At 35.1% G+C, this 20,145-nt stretch overlaps 1 protein-coding gene across 1 annotated transcript in view; it reads left to right on the top strand.

Moving 5' to 3' along the window:
• The window catches only part of Trpgamma (Transient receptor potential cation channel gamma), a 1,057,337-nt gene extending 1,053,126 nt beyond the window's left edge, over positions 1 to 4,211 (top strand). Inside the window, exon 18 of the mRNA XM_067147636.2 lies at positions 3,112 to 4,211. Within this exon, the coding sequence (XP_067003737.1) occupies positions 3,112 to 4,211 (1,100 nt within the window). The remainder of the gene's footprint in view (positions 1 to 3,111) is intronic.
• The last annotated feature ends 15,934 nt before the right edge of the window (positions 4,212 to 20,145 follow it).

Below are 20,145 nucleotides of genomic sequence, written 5' to 3'. Positions count from 1 at the left end.
TTGAAGTGACTGATTACCAGCAAGGTAATAGTAGTCTTACCTGATCTATTGTGCTTGTTGTCTCAAGAAGAAAGTTGTCTTACTATCACCACATCTACTTATATCGTACTATGCTTATGCAGGTTTGTGTCTTTCTATAGTGTTTATATAGATTTCTGTGCTGATTGTAATAAATCTCAGTAGTTTTCAACATAAATGGATTGCCAAGTTTTTCAAGTCTGAAATGGTTATGTCGTAGGAGCATGTTAGCAAAGTAACATCATTCCTGGCTTTTCACCTAAGTGACTATAGTTTGAATTCCAAGCAATGAAATGCTTGATTTTTTGAAGTCAAAATTCACACCCTTGTGGCTTCATTCTATGTAAAACTGTAGCAGGTTCAGTGGGTACGATCACACCACCAGTCTTGTAAAACTACAAGTTAACCTATTTGTTTTTTGGTTATGTTGTATGTGTGTTGTTGTTTGAGTCATCAATCTATCGACTGGTTTGATGTAACTCTCCATGCTACCCTATCCTGTGATAATCTTTTCATTTCTACATTACTACTACATCCTATGTCTGCTTTAATCTGCTTGCCAGATTTATACCTTGGTCTACCCTTACCATTCTTACAGCTTACACTCCACTCAAAAACCAACTGAACAAGTCCTGGGTGTCTTAAGATGTGTCCAATCATTGTGTCTTTTCTTCTCATTAAATTTAGCCAAATTGATCTGCTCTCACCAATTTGATTCAGTATCTCTTCATTTGTGATTTTTATGTTCAGCATTCTTCTGTAACACCACATTTCAAAAGCTTCTCTTTCTGAGCTAGCTATCATCCATGTTTCACTTCCATACAATGCCAAGCTCCAGATGAAAGTCTTAAAAAATATCTTTCTAATTCCTATATCAATGTTCAAAGTGAGCAAATTTATTTTCTTAAGAAAGGCATTCCTTGCTTGTACTAGTCTGCATTTTATGTCCTCCTTACTTCTGCCATCATTAGTTATTTTACTACTCAAGTTACAGTATTCATCTACTTCCTTTAAGACCACACTCCATTACTTTTGTTTTGGACTTATTTATTTTCATCGTGTACTTTTTCTTCAAGACTGTGGCCATACCATTCAGCAATTTTCTGGATCTTCTACAGACTCAGATAAAATAACATTATCACGGGCAAATCTCAGGATTTTTTTATTTCCTCTCCTTACATTGTGATTCCTTTTCAAAATTCCTCTCTGATTTCCTTTACCACCTGTTCTATATAAACATTGAAAAGGAGGGGGACAAACTGCAAACTTGCCTCACTCCTTTCTGGATTACTGCTTCTTTTTCAAAGCACTTGGTACTTATCACTGCAGACTGATTTTTGTACAGATTGTAGATAATTATTTTCTTGGTATCTGAACCTGATCACCTTCAGAATCTGAAATAGCTTGGTCCATTCAGCATTATCAAATGCCTTTTCTAGTTCTATGAAAGGCATGTACATGGGCTTGTCCTTCTTAATTCAGTCCTCTAAAATCAGATGTGAAGTCAGAATTCTTCCTTATGTTCCTTTCTTCTGAAGCCAAATTGATCATCTCCCAACTCAATTTCAACTTGTCTTTCCATTCTTCTATGAGACTTTGCTAAACTAATGGTGCTGTAGTTTTCACACTTGTCAGCACCGGCTTTCTTGAGAATAAGTATAACAACATTCTGCCGAAAATCGGATGGCACTTTTCCTGCATCATACATCTTACACACTAAATGGAATAACCTCGCCATGCTGGTTTCTCCTAAGACAGTTAGTAATTCTGAGGGTATATCATCAATGCCAGGTGCCTTGTTCCTCTCTAGGTTTCTCAAAGCTCTGTTGAATTCTGACCTCATGTGAGAGTCTTCTTGTTCCAGAACCATATTATCTACTTCTTTACCTTGATACAACTTTTGGATATGTTCCTGCCATATTTCTGCCTTTCCTTCTTTCCCTAGAAGTGGTTTTCCATCTGAGCTCTTAATGTCCATACACCTAATTTTCCTTTATCCAAAAGGAACCTTTCTAGTTCTCTTTCAGCCATTCTTCCTTAGCTGTCCTGCAGTTTCTATCTACTTCATTCTTTAATTGTCTGTATTAGTTTCTGCCCTCCTCATTTTTTGCATTCTTGTTCTATTATTGTTTGTCAATCAGGTCTAGTATCTCTTGAGGTATCAATTGATTCTTAATTGATCTTTCCTTTCTTCCTAGCCTTTCTTCAGCAGTCTTGCTGACTTCACAACTGTCCATTATTCCTTTATTGTGTTTCCTTCAGCCTTTTCATTTAGTTCTTGCATAACATGTTTCTTGAAACAATCTCTCATACTCTTTTTTTCTACTTGTCTAGATTGCATCTTCTCACATTCCTTCCTTTCTTCAATTTCTTTAACTTCAGATGGCATTTCATGACCAACAAGTTGTGGTCAGAGTCCGCATCTGTTCCTGGGAAAGTCTTGCAATCCATCACCTGGTTTCTGAATCTCTGCCTAACCATAATGAAGTCAATTTGATTGTTGTATGTATGTAATACCAATTGGGAACTCATAATATACGTTATTGATTATTTAACATTCCAGGTATTTGCTATTATACTGTTGTGATACATGAAAATGGTACTGAGGAGTGAGGAGTGAGTGAGACTGATTGAAATATTTATATTTAACTTTTCATAGAATGACTTCTTTAAATGAACATGACTGAAATTTTTGTTTATCCAAATAGAGTTTGGAAAAATTTGATACAAGTACTACATGATATACATTTGAAGCTCTCATCTGTTTGGCTTGATTTCCAAGAATTGTTGTTGTTGATCTATACTTTAGCCTCTTTTGAACTAATATATTACTAATTTGCTACTATGGAAGTGACAGCTACAAATAGCAGTTCTTTCATGGAATTAGAAACTTCAGTGTAAACAAATCAGAGATTATAAGGGAATGATTTATTGGAATTTATATCTTATTTCTCATGAAATGACCTCTTCAAATGCCTGTCATTGATTTTCTATGAAAGTAGATACTATAGTGTGTTAAATGTTATATTCATACTGAGTAAAGTTTTTTTAAGTTAACTGTCATTCATATTTTGTACCATAACTCATTTTCAGGTTCTGGAGGAAAGAAAAATCGACAGAAAGAACGAAGACTGATGAAGGGATTCAATATTGCTCCCCCACCATCTGGTGGTAATCAACTCTCCACAGTTGCTGAGTTTATGGCAAATCTCCAACAGCAGCATCAAGAACATCATCATCATCATAGTCCTCACCTTCAAGAACTGTTTGGGTCCACAACCTCTGCTATCTTTGGTGCTCCTGGTTCCACTCCAAAGAAATCTCCTCACCATCCTCATTCCACCAATAGCAATATTTCTACAAATGGTGAACATGCCCACAGAGGACTTGGGCGTCTTGCACCAAGATTCCATATCAAGCGTAGCTCATCTCATAAACGACGATGGGGAACCTTAATTGAAGCTGCAAAGTCTGCCAGAGTAGGTCGTTTAATTGGAAGGAGCCGTTCAGAAGACTCTGTGTGTAATAACCACTGTCCTCATCATAATAATCACTCCTGCAGTAATCACAGTCACAGTAACAGTCCTGCCTCGGATGAGAATATTACGGAATCACCCTCAGATTCAAATCCAAGCCTTGTAGAAGTGCCAGCAGGGGGAAATGTAAGTATGATAGGAATACGCAGCAGTGCTTTAGAAGTTTTAAAACGAAAAAGAAAAAAGTTTTCTGCCTCACGGAATGTAAATGTGGCAGATGTGATTAGTGGAAATGTTATTGTGAAACCTGGTGTTTGTTGCATGGTAAAGGGAAATAAGAAACAGTTGCAAAGGGCATCAAGTGTACCAGCACGTGCATCTGAGTCCGTTACGTTAATATCCCATTGCCATGAACAGACGCAATCTCAGCAACAATCCGTCGAGCTTAATCCAGTGCAGCATGAAATATTGACTCCATCTACTACAGAAGAAAGTGTCGCAACGTTTTCGACTACAGTTGGAGCAGGAGTAGGTATGGGCTCTTCCTCTCGTGATCAGCTAATTTCATCATCTAATGTTAGCACGTCAAGCAATCCTCCTGCACATAGTGAAATAACATCGCAAGGACAGAAACATAATGGTTCTGTAGTAGTACTACCAAATCTTCCAGGCATCCAGCCTGTAAGTGGACACAATGTTTCTGCTGGTTGGCTTTGAATATGAAATTGTTGTTGTTGTTTATTATTATTATTATTATTATTATTATTATTATTATTATTATTATTATTATTATTATTATTATTATTATTATTATTATTATTATTATTATTATTTACTTAGAATTATATTACAAAAATCAGTATTCGGTATTACTTTAGTTTTTACTATGTAGAATGAATTATGATATTCTTATTATTTATTTGGAAAAGAATTGTTAGATTATTTTAATGTGATATAGAATAATAATTTTAAAACATACTAAAAGTATGCAAAAGAAATTTCTGAACATTATTCATGGTTTAGTACATACAATATAAATATTATTATGACCTCAGTCTATTCCAAAGCTTTTAAATTATCCATAAATTATAGTCCATTCCTTCCAGAATAGCCAGTAACAATATTCTGTGATTTGCACAATGCAATGATGAACCAATACATTACTTTCAAATTAATTCAACATTTATTTCCTTTCATGAATTTTCTAACATATCGGTCACTGATGATATCTTTTAAAAATTCTACTGAAGGATGATCTGCAAATATTTGGGCAATGACATGAGTAAAATTGTATTTACTTTTTGTTGTCCTATTCTTCGTAGTGTTTATGATGTCTCATTTTTCTAAGGTTTCTGCCTTTTAACAATCAGTAAGGCATTTGCAGTAAGAATATATGACTGGTTATAAGTTATTCATCTATGATATGGAAAAGGTAATCTTGATATATGACAATATCCATATGTTCCACTACACATTTATACTCTAAATTATATGTCAGGCATTGTCAGCCTGCAAAGTGATCATGCAATTTAATTACCGTAATGGATAAATCTGTATATATGTAGTGTGCCTTTGGTTGATTCCTTTCTTAACATTTACTATGATAACAATGTACAGTCTTACAGAAACAGAGATTCTTATTTTTATCCTAATGAAACCCTCTCCACTTTTCAATATTTTTCATCTGAAAGAGAAAAATGGCATGTGCTCACTTCACATTTTCTCCAAATCTCGTAGTGAGGTCATTGCTGTGCTGAAAACAAGCCTCTTTACCCACTCAACCGTTGGGCAGTTGTTCCTAAAACAAGGCTCACACTTAACATGACTGGCTCTTCACAAAAGAATCATTCTCACAAGTATTCAATATATTTTTTCAGACTTCCTTCTGCAATTTAATAAGCAGTTAGTTGTATAATTCATTGAGTAGGAATGTTCCAGTGATGGAACCAGGTGAACAGGTTGTTCCAATAACCTGAGAACCAACACTCCTGGTTCTGGTAGTGGTTCCATGTTTACATGTGTCGCTGAGAGCAATGTACTGCAGCAACATGTGTAGTTGAATGACAGGAATGCAAAATGAGGTAGTCACTTTACCAATATTGCTTGAGTGATTGAATAGCATGTCATTGTTTTATGATACACCTGGGTATATTTACAAAAGAAAAAAAGAAAGAAAAAGAAAATATGTATGCTATATGACACTGACTCAGAACAATGGGCTAGGACAGGGCTAGGACTAGTATGAAAGTGCTATGGCCTTAATTAAGGTACAGCCCCAGCATTTGCATGATGTAAAAATGGGAAACCACATAAAGCCATCTTGAAGGCTGTCAACAGTATTTGTAAGGTTTGAACACACTAACTGTCAAATGCAAGCTAACAACTGTATGTCTCAAACTGCATAGCCAGCTTGCTGGGTAGAAGAAGGACCTCATTTTATATTAGCACATTATTTTTATTAATTTTTTCAAATAGAGTATATTTCTATACTTACATACAATACAGGTTCCATTTTTTGTTTGAATTGCATTTGGAATGCTTATGATGCCATAATAACTATCTTTCAGATGATCATTTTATAAGCTATTGCAGAATATTAAAATGCTGTTTGAGTACTCTAGACTGACTGTTAGTAGTTGACATTGGTTAACTTTCTAAGAGTTGAATAATCCTTCATCACTTGAATAAGACTGGATTCTTAATTTAGAAATGTCATTATTAGTTTGTCACTGCCCATTAGCAGTTTGTAGTAATTGTCTGACCACCCTAATGAAAGTCTACACATGAGATTCCCAATGTGTAATGATACTTATCACAAAACCATTCAAGTCATTTAAATCTTCTTCTTCTGGCATCCTTGTCCAAGGAAATCCTGGTTTGGGTAGTGGATCATTGACTTCTATTTTGCCTTCTCCTTGTCATAATCCACTTAGATGCTTTGTATAGGCTTTTATTACAGTGGGCTCACCACACCCAAAGGCATTTTATACCTAACTGCCAGATTTTAATGAGACTGCTCCTAATGTGGAGACCTTTACAGCTGCACCCAACGTGAAGAATAGACACTGTATGTTGGATTTCAGTGGCATTTCATGCACTGGGAAACCAGTGCCCACTTAGAGGAGCTCCTCTACCCAAAGCTGTTGACTCGAGTTGGATATTTTACTGCCACCCAACACTCAGCACTCCCATAACAAGTAAACCTGGCCAAACATGATTAAGTCATTTAAATATCCTTTGAAATATTTCTTGGGATCAAAATTTGTGTTATGATCATGTTCATCAGCAAATTATGCTTGTCAGTGACTGAGTGTAGTACATTTTTTCTTTTTTCAGCAACAGTGTAAAACAAACATGATTCCAATGTCTGCCAGACAGTGTAAAAGTTATAAAAGTTGGATATTCCAGCAAACTTACAGTAAGTACTCCCATGCGAAGATTGAAGATGTACAACCTCTCCTATTCTCTTTTATTTTCTCATCTCTTCTCAAACTTCATTACCTACTCTTGAATGATCTTTGACTAGAATAGGCATATACTGTACATTTATAAAAACTGGTGTAGAACTACTTGTATAAAGCCTCTCATTTATAGAGTAAGTCAAAGAAACATAGGTATTTTCATTATTTTTCCTTTCCTAATTTAGTTATAAATTTTGTTAGGGAAGACAATTATGATGATGGTGTTTGTTGTTTAAAGGGGCCTAACAGCTATTGGTGTCAAAGGTGTAGACAATATGAAAAACCATAAAATTATGTGCTATAACTATGATTCTTACATTACAAGGAATTATAAGAATCAATGCAAAGAATGGTAAAATAAATGCAAAATATTTGTGATACGGTACAAACTAGTTTAATTCATTTCTAAATATAACATCCCTGTTTTCCCAAACTATTCATTGAGAAAAGTGAAAATTATTACTGCTAACTTAGGTTATAATTACTTTTACTGATATACTTCACCAAATTCATGAGCTGAATGAATTTTATTTATTTATTTTTAATTTTTGAAATTGCTGACTGATCAATGCATGAGTTTAAACCATGAATGATTCTCAGAAATATTAGAGCAAAAACACATTATCCTGGAAAAAAAAGACTGTAGTACTGTATGTATCATTAATAAATGACACCAGTAAACAGAAGCTTGAAGCCTAGTAATCTACCTCACTCAATTCAATACTGGTTAAGGGAAATGTTTTTGTGAGGTGTATTTTGCAGTTTTTGTTAGAACCTAGATAATGAGTTACCACTAAAATACAAAATGCTCATAATATAAATGTGAGAGACACTGAACTGATGTATTCGGAAATCTAACAGTTAACATCATTTTATTCAAGCAAAGAAATCACAGAACCAATAACACTGTGTATGATTTCACCAATAGAGTATATTACTTTCTGTCATGTGTTTTTCTTTACTATATAATTTTTCAGGGAAAAAAGAAAAATGTAAATTGTGGTAAAATATTTTTTTATTACACTGCCAGCCAAAAAAAGAAGTACCGGTAGCATTCTAAGAAAAGCTTGTTATTGACATATAGGCCTAGATCACTTTATTGTATGTTATACAATTAGTTTTTATAAAAAGGACTAACAGAAGTGTCAAAATATGTTTCAGCATCCATCAGTAAAAGTATGCAATTTTCTGAAAATATATGCACCATATAAACTGTTACATTATTTCTGCCCAACAATGTATTATTCAATTTGTAAATTGTAATTCAATTTGTAAAACATTGGAAGCCTTTATTTATTACTATTAATACTTTGGAATTTCAATATAAGTTTACAGTTAACATTTGCTTACACAAACACTGTAGTGCCTAGTTTTTGACAAAATGTCCAATATTGTTTATTGCGTAGCATTTTTCTTATGGATCATCTTGATTTATTTTTCCAGTCAGTTTTTCCATCAGCAGCTGAATGTATTTCTAATGTTTATTGCTTCAGTTACCATTGCATTATAGAGCATACTGTCATCCTCACAATCATCTTCACCAATATCTTCTTGTATATAGGATCCTACTATCTCTGCTACCAACACTGTTTCAATGGTGACAACTTCATCATCTATTGAGCTATCAGTATGTAACTTCTTCCAAACAGAAACAAGCACTTCTTCTTCTTCTTCTTCTTCTTCTTCTTCTTCTTCTTCTTCTTCTTATTATTATTATTATTATTATTATTATTATTATTATTATTATTATTATTATTATTATTATTGTTTTGTTTCGGCCAACTAAGGACCATGTCATTTCAACTGTTTCCCTTGAGCTTTAATGTTGGTCCAGTATTCCTTCATTCGTATACGGTGTTGCTCCTTTCGCTCTTTCGTCCATGCCTTTCCAGTTTTCATCTTCGGCTTTGGTAGGAAACTCTGATGTTCTTGGAGTTTTTTCTTAAGTGGGACACGCTCCTGGATATCTTCAAATGAGATCCCAATCTCCTGCAGATCTTTCTGTACCTCACTGAACGATGTCCCCTTTGCCTTTTTCTCTTGGAGGAAAGTGAAAATGCTGTTGGTTAACCGTGTTGAATTCATTCGGGCCATGTGTCCATAAAAAGTAATCCTCCTTTTTTGCATCACATTGGTTATTTTCTCCACATGCGAGTACAACTCTTGGTTGTGCCGTCTCCTAAACTCGCTGTTGTCTTTGACTGGACCTAAGATTTTTCTCAAAATCTTTCTTTCCTTGGCCTCCAATTTCTCCATCATGCCTTCTTTGTTCATGGCGAGACATTCCACTGCATATTGAACCTCTGGCCAGATGACAGTGCAATAGTATTTGATGATGATGATGATGATTATTATTATTATTATTATTATTATTATTATTATTATTATTATTATTATTATTATTATTATTATTATTATTATTATTATTATTATTATTATTATTATTATTATTATTATTGATTTTAAAGAAGCCAGCTTTCAGAAAACAATTGGAGACTGTGAATACTTTAACCTTCTACCATATCTTTGGAATGTAGTGTAGAGCATCAAGTACTAAAACCTTGAAGGAAGTTGACTCCTTTCCTGCCTCCATCAAACTCAATTCCCTCTTCTTGATGCTCTTTCTATAATAGGACTTGGAAGCATGGATTATTCCCAAGTGCAAAGGCTGCAGTTTGTTAGCAAGAATTTATGCTGTACATACCTCAAATGTCAAATCTTCAGATGTATAGGACAGCAGTCAGCAAGGAGAAGAATCTTCCTTTCTGTGTTCCAATCTTTGAATCAAGTGCATGCATTTGCCTCTCAAAAAATTCAGATGTTATCCATGCCTTTTGGTTAGTATTGTTTACATTTTAAAGCAACATTGCCTCTTTGATTTACCAATTACCAAAGCTTTTCTGAGCCATCGGCATTTCTACCTAACATCCCAGTAAGGTGAAGTTTACTTTGTTTTCCTTCATGGCACTTTTCCCGTTCAAAAGCCAAGGTTATGCTGAGAAGGTCATTGAGAAAGGACAAGTTTCATCAATGTTAAATATGTCCTTGGGTGCATACTGCTTTCCTTGTTCCTTCAATCTATCTTCTTGCCAATCGTGGACACTTTCGTCATTAACAGCATTAGACTCACTGCATACAGTTTTTTATATCACATTTTTTAATCAGTCAAACCATCCATTCGATGCTGAGAGGTCCTCAATACCCAGTTTATCGGCCATGTTGTGTGTTTCGTCAGGTAACAACATACTACTGATCGGAATGTTGGAAGCACATGTGATCTGGAACCAGTTTTTTAATTATTTCCTCCAACTCTCCATATTTGCTATGCATTATATACTTCCTTTTCTTACAGTTTGGCTCACTTTTATTCACTGCTTCCATTACTGTGTCTTTATTTTTTATGATTACGTTCAGTATTGAAAATGATAACCCTAAAGTTTTGTGAATTCAGCATGTGCTCCTCAATGATCCTCAACCTACTTAGAGATTTTTAACTTCTTCTCCATTAAGAAACATGTTTTTGGTCCATCTGGATAAGTAAAATGTTCCTCACTTTTATTAGAAAATAGCTTTTTTGATGATAAAGTGCAAAGCATTTCAACAGGATAGACTGCAAGAGCAACAAAACAGAAAAGACAACTGATAAACCGAAGCTGAACAGTCACTGGCCACAGCATGACATGCAGCTTAGTCCTCTAGCTGCCTTCAGTATAGTTTGGCTCTGCTTTGGCAGTGCTCACCCATTTGATGCAGACAGGCAACACTTCAGGTCACCACATGGTCTACAAGGTGTAAATGGCAAAAATCAAAATTTTCCCTAATATAAAATCAGGGAATGGATTGTACTATGAATATAAGGAAAATGAAGGGGCCAACAACAAGTCAATGTAGGAAGAGGGAGAAATAGAAAGAAAACACAAAAGGACAAGGTCAATCTCCACATATTTTTATACTACAGTCTTCAAATAAATTTGGTCCTTTCTTCATCAATCCTAGTTCTTCTACATTCATATCCTCTTAGCCACCAATGAGCTCTTTTCTGCTTCCCACCTTCTTACATAAATACTGAAAATATGTCAAGATGACCCCTCAATGAGTGTTCAAGGCACCCTCCTGTAAGACAACCTTGAAATCAAAGCATCATCATCATCATCATCATCATCATTGGTTTACAGTCCTAGTTGTCCAGGTACTGTTGACAAACCTCTTCCACTCTCTTCTATTCATAAATGTCCTGTTCTTCATAACATCAGCCATTGTTCTTTCCGTAGTTGCAATATCAGTCCTGACCATATCCATCCAACAGGTTCTAGATCTTCCAACCCAGCATTTTCCTTCTACCTTGCTTTTCAAGTATACTTGGGCTCTTCTCAGAGGCTCCATCACCATCACATGACCAAACCACCATAGTCTGGATATACCCGCTCTGTCAAGGAGAAATGTCATAATCCCAGCTTCTTTTCTCACCTCCTCATTTCATAACTTGTCCATCGTGATCTTCTGAACAGTGGGTCTCAGGAACTTCAACTCTGATGCCTGCATTCTTGCTGAGTCTCTCTCTGAGAAGGTGCATGTTTCAATACCATAAGACAAGATCAGTATGAAATAGCTGTTAAACATTGCTAATTTTGCTTTCTTTAGTATCTTAACATCTCAAAGAAGGGTCCTCATTTGTTGGTAGATGTAGGAACTCTTTTGTACCCTGTTGGTGATATCTCTTGAGGCTAAGTTGTCTCCGGAGATTACTCCCAAATTAGGTGAAATTGTCCATGCTTTCCAACTGAAGGTCTGTTAGTTTGATGCTTGCTGGTTGGCCATCTCTGTTCACCGCCATCATCACAATCTTAGTTTCACTGCTCTTGAGGTTGAACTCCTGAAACTTGGCCTTCACTGTGACGAGTCTTGTCAGCTGCTCATCTTTTCTTTCTCCTCAAATAATGACATCATCAGCAAAGGCAACTGCACTGAGTTTAACAAGTGATTTTTTTAATGCTCTTCATTGTATCATCCATATCTGTGATAAGCAGCAATGGGGACAGTGCACTATCCCTGCTGCATGCCAATCTTTGTCATAAGCCATGATGACTGCCCATCTCCAACTAGCATGCAGCTGGTACAGCTCTTGAACAACATCTGGACTTCCTTTACAAGTCCTTCAGGTACCTTCCACTTTCACAAGCACTACCAAAATAATATTCTCTCTTGTGACAATGTTGTATGCCTTTATAATATTCAGAAATGCCATCAATTTCTTGCCTGTCTCCCAGTACTTTGCCATCAGCATTCTGGCACTGAATGTAAGATCTGTAGTTGACTTGAAGATACGCTCGCAAAAATTGTCTAACCCTCAAAATTTAAAAAAGTGAGTTATAGTCCTCTCCGTGTAAGGACGTACCCTAAGTGTGCAATCTTACCCTTTCTCCCCTGTAATATTAAGATATTGATTTATGGTTACTTTTCTTGCTGTTGGGTCTTTTTCAGTGTCGGTAACCATACAGTTTAGGGACCCTACTTGCCGATACGACGTCTTACATTTACCGTTAATCTGGCACGTTGGCAACGTTCAATCACTGCTCTAGCGTGAAGTGCGTGTTGCCACCGCATCGCCGTTAAAGTCACTAGTGATACATTTGCGAGAATATTTAAAGCATATTTTCTTTTTCTGTGGGATTGTAAATCTATTTGGCTAATACCAGGTAAGTAGGATTGTGGCATGTTCGGATAATGCATTTAATAACATAGTTTGTGTGAAATGATGAAAGTGCTCAAATGCGTCAGTCTCATGTTTAGATCTACCGGTACATGAAATAACTCTTGCGGGACGAAATTATTTGCGGGACATTATTATTTTCAAATCCGCAGTGAACTTGAAAGCGGACCTAAATTCCGTTCACGGAGCTTGGCACATTAGTATTCCTATATGTTTCCTGATAAGCTTGAAGATATAACCAGCCTGCAGGCTGAAAATATGCCCAATAATCTCTCTCCTTACTGGTTACCGGTATTGAAGAGAGAAGGAAATATTCGCGCAAAAGAAAGGGAAGTCATTGGATGTCTGGAACTTTCGAAAATCACACTGCAAAGACTTATTAAATAAATTGCATCGTTTAACACGCCCCTCTTTTTAAGAATATGGTTATAGTACGCCTACTGTATATCAAAATAAAGACAGATAATTTAAGTGAGAAAGTGTGTTTATTTCCTTAATTCCTCATTGAGGAGATATTCATAATTATCTTGATTTATTTCATCTTATCTTTTATCATTTACTAGGGTAGGGAAACATTCATTATCGGTGTTTACATTGAGGTTAGTTTGTTATGGTTATGTCTGATGATTTTAATATGTAACCAGGCAGGTTGGCAGCAGTGATCAGCCATTACAAAAAAGAGAAAAGAAGAGCATCGGGCGGCGATATTTACTTTCTGGGGTATTTCCTTACGTGGCAATTACTAGTGCTGTTACCTGTTGAGCAACATGAATAGTAACTATCTCTACATGCGCTAATATCAGCAGGGATCACATAGAGGAAATACAGTGGGTGGAAATTTTAGTGTTTATCCTGAGAGCCTTTGTCAGAATGCAAAAATGGGCTAACCTCCACCTGAGCCATCAAATATCCAGGTAGAGATGGACACATTCAAAGTCACGTTCAAGGGTAATGGTTACAGTGAATTGCAGATTAGAGACCTAAGCCCTGCATCCCAGAGAAACGACCAAGCAAAGCTCACAGAAGAAAGAAGTGAAGGGAACTGCCTACCTGCCTTACATTCATAACACCACAGATCAAATTGCCAAGATCCTCCGCAAATTTTGGCACCATCACTAAAATTGCTCACGGTCTGGGTAAAACCAAGGTCAAATTATCCCCACTTTTACATCCTGGGGTATATGAAATTCCCTGTGCTTGTGGTAAGGTATACATTGGCCAAACATGCCGGTCTATTGGTACTTGTATCAAGGAACATGAACGTAATATTCATCTCAACCAGCCAGACAAATCAGCAATAGCTTAGTGTGCTCTATCATCGGGTCACGATGTCATGTTCCAAGATGCTCGAGCTCTTACTCGCACTAGACACTACAGGTCCAGGATTATACAGGAATATCAAATAACGGATCATTTATTATGGTATTAAGCTGTGGAAATACGTAGAAATGCTAACAAATTCAACAGGGACACTGGCTATCAATTAAGTAATACCCGGTTGCCAGCCATTAAGGATTTACGTAGGTAGTTCCCTTCCCTGTCCCTTCACTATTGTTATTTCATTTTGGTGTTTTCCAAATTCATACATTCCTCATCGCCAGATGTTTCATCCAGGCTTGTGTCAGTGTCATACCTTCATATGCGTGTATACTTGTTATGTTATGTGACCCTCTCGGGCTGATTCTGATGGTTCCATCAGCTTCCCCGCATCCGGGGAGCCATCTGGTGAAGAATGAACTACAACCATTTCCCCTTCTATTGTGTAACGTCTAAATTCAAACCTCATTGTTTTAGAAGCCTTTCTCATGGACAGTCAAGATTTTCTTCTGATGATGCAAAGCTCTCTGTGAAACGTAAAGAATTTCACCTTATTTTCTTGACACGGCATAAGCCCAAAAACCTTTATCATGTCTATAAGTGGGGCCGTGAAAGCATCAATGGTAAAGTATGTCTTATTTGTTTGTAGCAACACTTTCCTTATGTAGGCCTATATTATATAATGTATTGCCAGAATTATGCGTATTTCCTTTGCATTTATCACAAATTCAGGTAGGTATGTTATAAAACTAACATGTGTACACTGAGTATACAACTTCCTTTAAGTTCATTGAGCTATTACATCACTAGTATGAAATAAAACAATTTAAATTGCTATAAAAAGATTCTCCTGAATATATACTGTGATTTTATGTGCAAAACACCAGGTAAAATTACTGCAATATATTTATATTTTTTTGTTCCATTTACAAAACTTAAATTTTTTCCTTTCAAGCAAAATGAAGGTTAGACCATTTTTGCAAGCATGTCCTCACTTGCTACTTCTGAAACCATACCAAATATGACAGTAAACAGGAAGTCTGTATCTATTAGCATGACATTTAACCAATTAATTGCATATGAAAACCTTTTGCCAGAGAACTCATTTTGTGTGAAATAAATGTCATATTTGTAGTTTAATAGAATGGCTTTGCAATAGAACAACATAAATATGTTTACAGTCAAAAGTTGATGGGATGCATATATCTGAGTTTTTCTTTATTTGTCTGTATTTATTTTATTCCTAAATACAGTAATTGAACACACAAAATCAATTCCAAATATCTTACACCCCAGTTATTTCTTAGAAAGTATGTATTGTAGTACGGTATTGAATAGAGTGAAAGATACCATGTCTGTAACACCATTCATGATCTAGCAATGAAGATTGACAAAAAAAGAATATTTTCCATGATAATGAGCATGTTTGGTGGTGAAGCATTGTTATATCTACAATAAAACACCAGTTAATTGTGAGACTTCCAGCATAAAATGTCAATAACTATTTTTGGATGCTGAACCTCATGATTTCCTGGTAACCTATAGAATGTATGTATTTATTAGGAATGTATATAGAGAAGAACTGTTGTTAAAGTGAGATTTTAAGGTAATAAACTTTTTGTTTCTGTTATAAGATAGAGAAATCCCTGAAGTAAAACGATAATTTTTGAACTCAATTAATGGGAAGTGATGTATGGCTGTATTTAAAGAAGGGTCTAAAACATAAACTGGATTATCTGATAATATGTTGATTTTCTATGGTGTATGACAGAAATTTCAATCAAACTATTTCTATCAAACATATGTATGACGGAAAGAAAAATATACCGTAATTATATTTTCATTTGGTAGTTAGTAACTCCTTCAAACCAGGAAGTCAGTCAAATTTAAGGAACTTGATTCAAGATTTATTATTTTTCATTTTTATAAATATTCCCATTCTTTTTGTTGATATTATGAGTTTATTAATAATGCTGTAAATGGTTGACTATATCTGAAGTACGTTTATAGAATTTTTATGCATATAGAGATGAGCCTAAACAATATTTGACAAAATCATGCTAACCTTTACTCCAAATTAAAGGGAAGAATCATCAGGACTCATTCATCAATACTACCATAAACATATGAATTTTCCATTTACATATTTTAGTAACAAGCACCCATGGATGGTTGGCATCAGCAAAGGCATGCGATTGTAAAACTTTGCCCCAGAATCAACAACAGAACCAGCCAAATGTTGGAAATTGTTCAACATGGTATGATGATGACTTTTGTTTAATCCACTCCATAAGCTTGAGAGATATACTGCCATAATTTCAAGGAGAATTCAGTCTCTCTTCATTATCTAAGTTCATATTTACCCAGAAAATGACAAATTTTTACTTCATAAAACGGCTGCCAGACTAAATACACTATATATACATTCTATAGTCATCCTATAGTTCTTGGAAGAAAGCTTTTAATTATGCCTTAGTGAAAATTTGAGCACATCAGGCTAACTTCAAGCTTGCTGGAGTAGAGAACTGATGATGATGATGATACTTGTTCAAATGGGCCTAACATCTAGGTCATTGGCCCTCAACATGTTATGGTATGTAAGAAATCTATATGCTGTTTTTTATTTATTTGTATAATAATTTGACAATACTTATACTGTGTGTAACAAAATCAAATACTCAAACTTCTAGGAATGATAGAAGAGACCAAACCAAATATGATTTTTTAAATAACCATAGGTGAGAAAATGATAATTGAGGATGAAACTATCATGTTTCATTTTAAAACTATTCAAAAGTGTAGCCCCCTGCTGCAATACAAGCTTTGTAATGGCATGCCATTGCCTGTCAAATATGGTCAAAGACTTCAGGCATGTACTCTAGAAAGTAAACAGTTGCAAACATCTGAGAGACGAACTCTTCCTCTGATCAAATTGGAGTCTCATACACCAAGGTATTCAAGCACCCCCACACAAACAAAGCTTGGATGAATGAGCAGGCCATGCAACAAGTCCACCGCGGCCAAATTCAATTGCTCTTGGACTTCACAAGAGGAATTAGGAGTTGCGCTATTATGTTGAAATAACACAGTAGAAATAATGTTAAAGGTAGAACTGATTGCAACAAAAGTGATTCTTGTTGTAAATGATAGGTAACACGCTCCTAATCAACATGCTAAAAATATACATGTCTACTGTTGTGCAAAAGCATTTTTTACTGCCATCTTGGAAATATCAAAAATTAAGAAAAAAAATCATAAGTTATATCAAGTTACAGGAAGTTTCATGTTAAAAAAGAATATGACATTGTTTTCTAAAAGTAAAATGCTTACAAAAATGAAGTAGGGGTAGAAATAATAAAAAAATGTGTACCTACATATCGTAAGCAATCAGGAAATTTTGAAATGCATTTACAGGCTTTTGAGGATATGCTACCAATTTTTGCGAGTTCAGGTCATAGTAATTACAATAAATGCACAAAAATATACCTTCACAAATGTGGAAACTAAAAAAAAACTAATCCAGAACTCTACAAAATGCTGAATAAAGACTATTTTACTGTATGAAGAAAGGAGAGGAATTGGTCTGGTATTTAGATCAATATGTACATTGAGAAAACGCTTATGAAATACACTAAATGTCATTCTGGTATAACTCATGGAGGAGGAATTATTGAATTTCAACATGCAACTTGGACTTTGAGCCATTCTAAATGCTATAAAGTAACATATGCAGCGAGTTGACTGACCAGTGTTTCACGTATTGGTGAAGAACAACATATTGATTTAACTGATGCAAGGATGGCCAGAGATTTCAAAGATATGAAAAAGATAATGCAATTTTCTGTATATCACAATTAATTTACTCCTCCTTCAAGTGATTTATGGAATATTTTAAATGGAATTGCAGATACTGAAAACAAAGTTACCGGTACTGCAGAAAATACTGCCGTTATTGGAAGAAACATCCAAAATAAACTTACCAGCAAACTTTTTAAAGATGAAACTTTATTGAAATCAGACTAAGCAATAACAATGAGAGTACTGAGGAAAGGAACTGTTATAGCTGGTGCCACTCACCATGTAGATTCGCATCTTTTAACACAGAGGATGCTTGCTTGTACTTCCTTGGATAATCACACTCAAGATACAAGGAAGTTTTTCAATTATGAGTTATCCACTCTACCAACTGCATTATTTGATCATGGTACCCAGCAAATGAGAAAAACTGACAAATAATAATTGGCAGACTCATTAGATAGCATGAATGTCAATGAAATACAATGGTCTCATTCCCTGCAAAGTGGTTCCTATGTTCTTGATGGAGGTACAGTACATTAATTCACCAGTTACCATGGTCTGCTTCTGCAACATTTGGTGATGTCATTAGGCAACATGAATCATATGTCAACAGAAGTTATGGAAAAATGACAATAGTTTCTTATGGGTATGAAAAACCAAATATAAAACATATGGAGCATAATTTGTGCATGAAACCATAGCAGTCTTCAATGAAAATTCACCCGTTATCATCAAGAAAAATAAATTTCTTTCTAACTCAACAAACAGACAATGCTTTATTAATATACTGGGGGCTATTTTCAAGGAAGAGGTCATTCCGTCATTCATGCAGAAGGTGATGCAGACACACTAATCATCAAAGAATCTTTAAGCGTAGCCCAGGAAAAATATGTCACTATAGTAGCCGATGATACTGATATTTAAATCCTACTGCTATATCATTCTTCTAAAAATATTTTAAGGCAGTCCACCACACAATCAGATGAAGTATGTGACATTCAAGCCATGCAATGATTTGTTGGAGAGGAGGCTTGCAAAGCTTAATTTTTTGTTCACACATTAATAGGGTGTGACACCACCAGTGCAGTAAGTTTGTTTTCACTATCTGTAATTCCATTATAAATATTCCATAAATCACTTGAAGAAGCAGTAAATGGATTGTGACCTATAAGAAATTGGATTACCTTTTTCATATCTTTGAAATCTCTCGCCATCCCTGCATCAGTTAAATCAGTATGTTGTTCACTACCAGTACATGAAACACTGGTCAGCCAACTCATTGCATATGTTACTTCACTGCATTTAGAATGGCTCAAAATCCAAGTTGCACATTGACTTTCAGTCATTCCTCCTCCATGAGTTAGAATGACTTTTAGTGCATTTCATGAGCACTTGCTCAGTGTTCATATCTGTCCAAACACCAGACCATTTTCCTGTCCTTTCTTCATACAGTAAAATGGCCATTATTCAGTATTTTATAGAGTTTTGGATTCATTGTTTTTAGTTCCCACATTTGTTGAAGGTATATTCTTGCACATTTAGCATAATTACTATGACCTGAACTCACAAAGAAAGGTAGCATATGCTCAATCGCCTGTAAGTGCATTTCAAAATTTCCTGATCGCTCAGTGTCATGTAGGTATATTTTTTCATCATTTTCCCCTCTACTTCATCTTTGTGATCATTTTACTTTTAAAAATCAATATCAAATTCTTTTTTCAGCACAAAATTTACTGTAATTAGATACCACATGTGATTTTTTATGTTTTTCTTAATTTTTTATGTTTTCAAAATGGCGGCCATAAAATGCATTTTCCACAACAGTACAGATGCATATTTTCAGTATGTCGATTAAGAGTGTGTTACCAACCATTTACAACAAGATTCATTTTTGTTGCAATTAGTTCCACCTCAAGGTGTTTTTTCACTTATTTCTACTGCACTAAAACCACGACCAACATTGAATATTAGAGGAGCTCAGGCAATGTGCTTTCTAGGAACCAAGGAACCCAATCAAGTTATCCCCAGCAATACCTGTCCGCATGTTGACAGCGGATGTTTGTTGGTGGTAATGAAGCTCATATTGCAGGAGGCCACACTTTTCAATAGGTTTTGTAAAGGATTACAATTAAATTGAAAAGCAATAGTTTCACTCTCAATTACATGAAAAAGTATCTCAATTATCCATTTCTGACCTAGAGTTATTTAATAAAACATATTTGTTTTGGTCTCTCCTACCATTCTAAAAAGTTTGAGTATTAAATTTTATTACTTCTGGTATTATGAACATATGTTAATTCCTTTGCCATATCTTCAGTTTGGTTGTTATCAAGAAACAAAATAAATTCATTTGTTTAAAGAAAAG

The sequence above is a fragment of the Anabrus simplex genome, chromosome 5 (genome assembly GCF_040414725.1).
Source record: "Anabrus simplex isolate iqAnaSimp1 chromosome 5, ASM4041472v1, whole genome shotgun sequence".
Lineage (NCBI taxonomy): Eukaryota > Metazoa > Arthropoda > Insecta > Orthoptera > Tettigoniidae > Anabrus > Anabrus simplex.
This window is presented reverse-complemented; position numbering and strand designations above follow the sequence as displayed.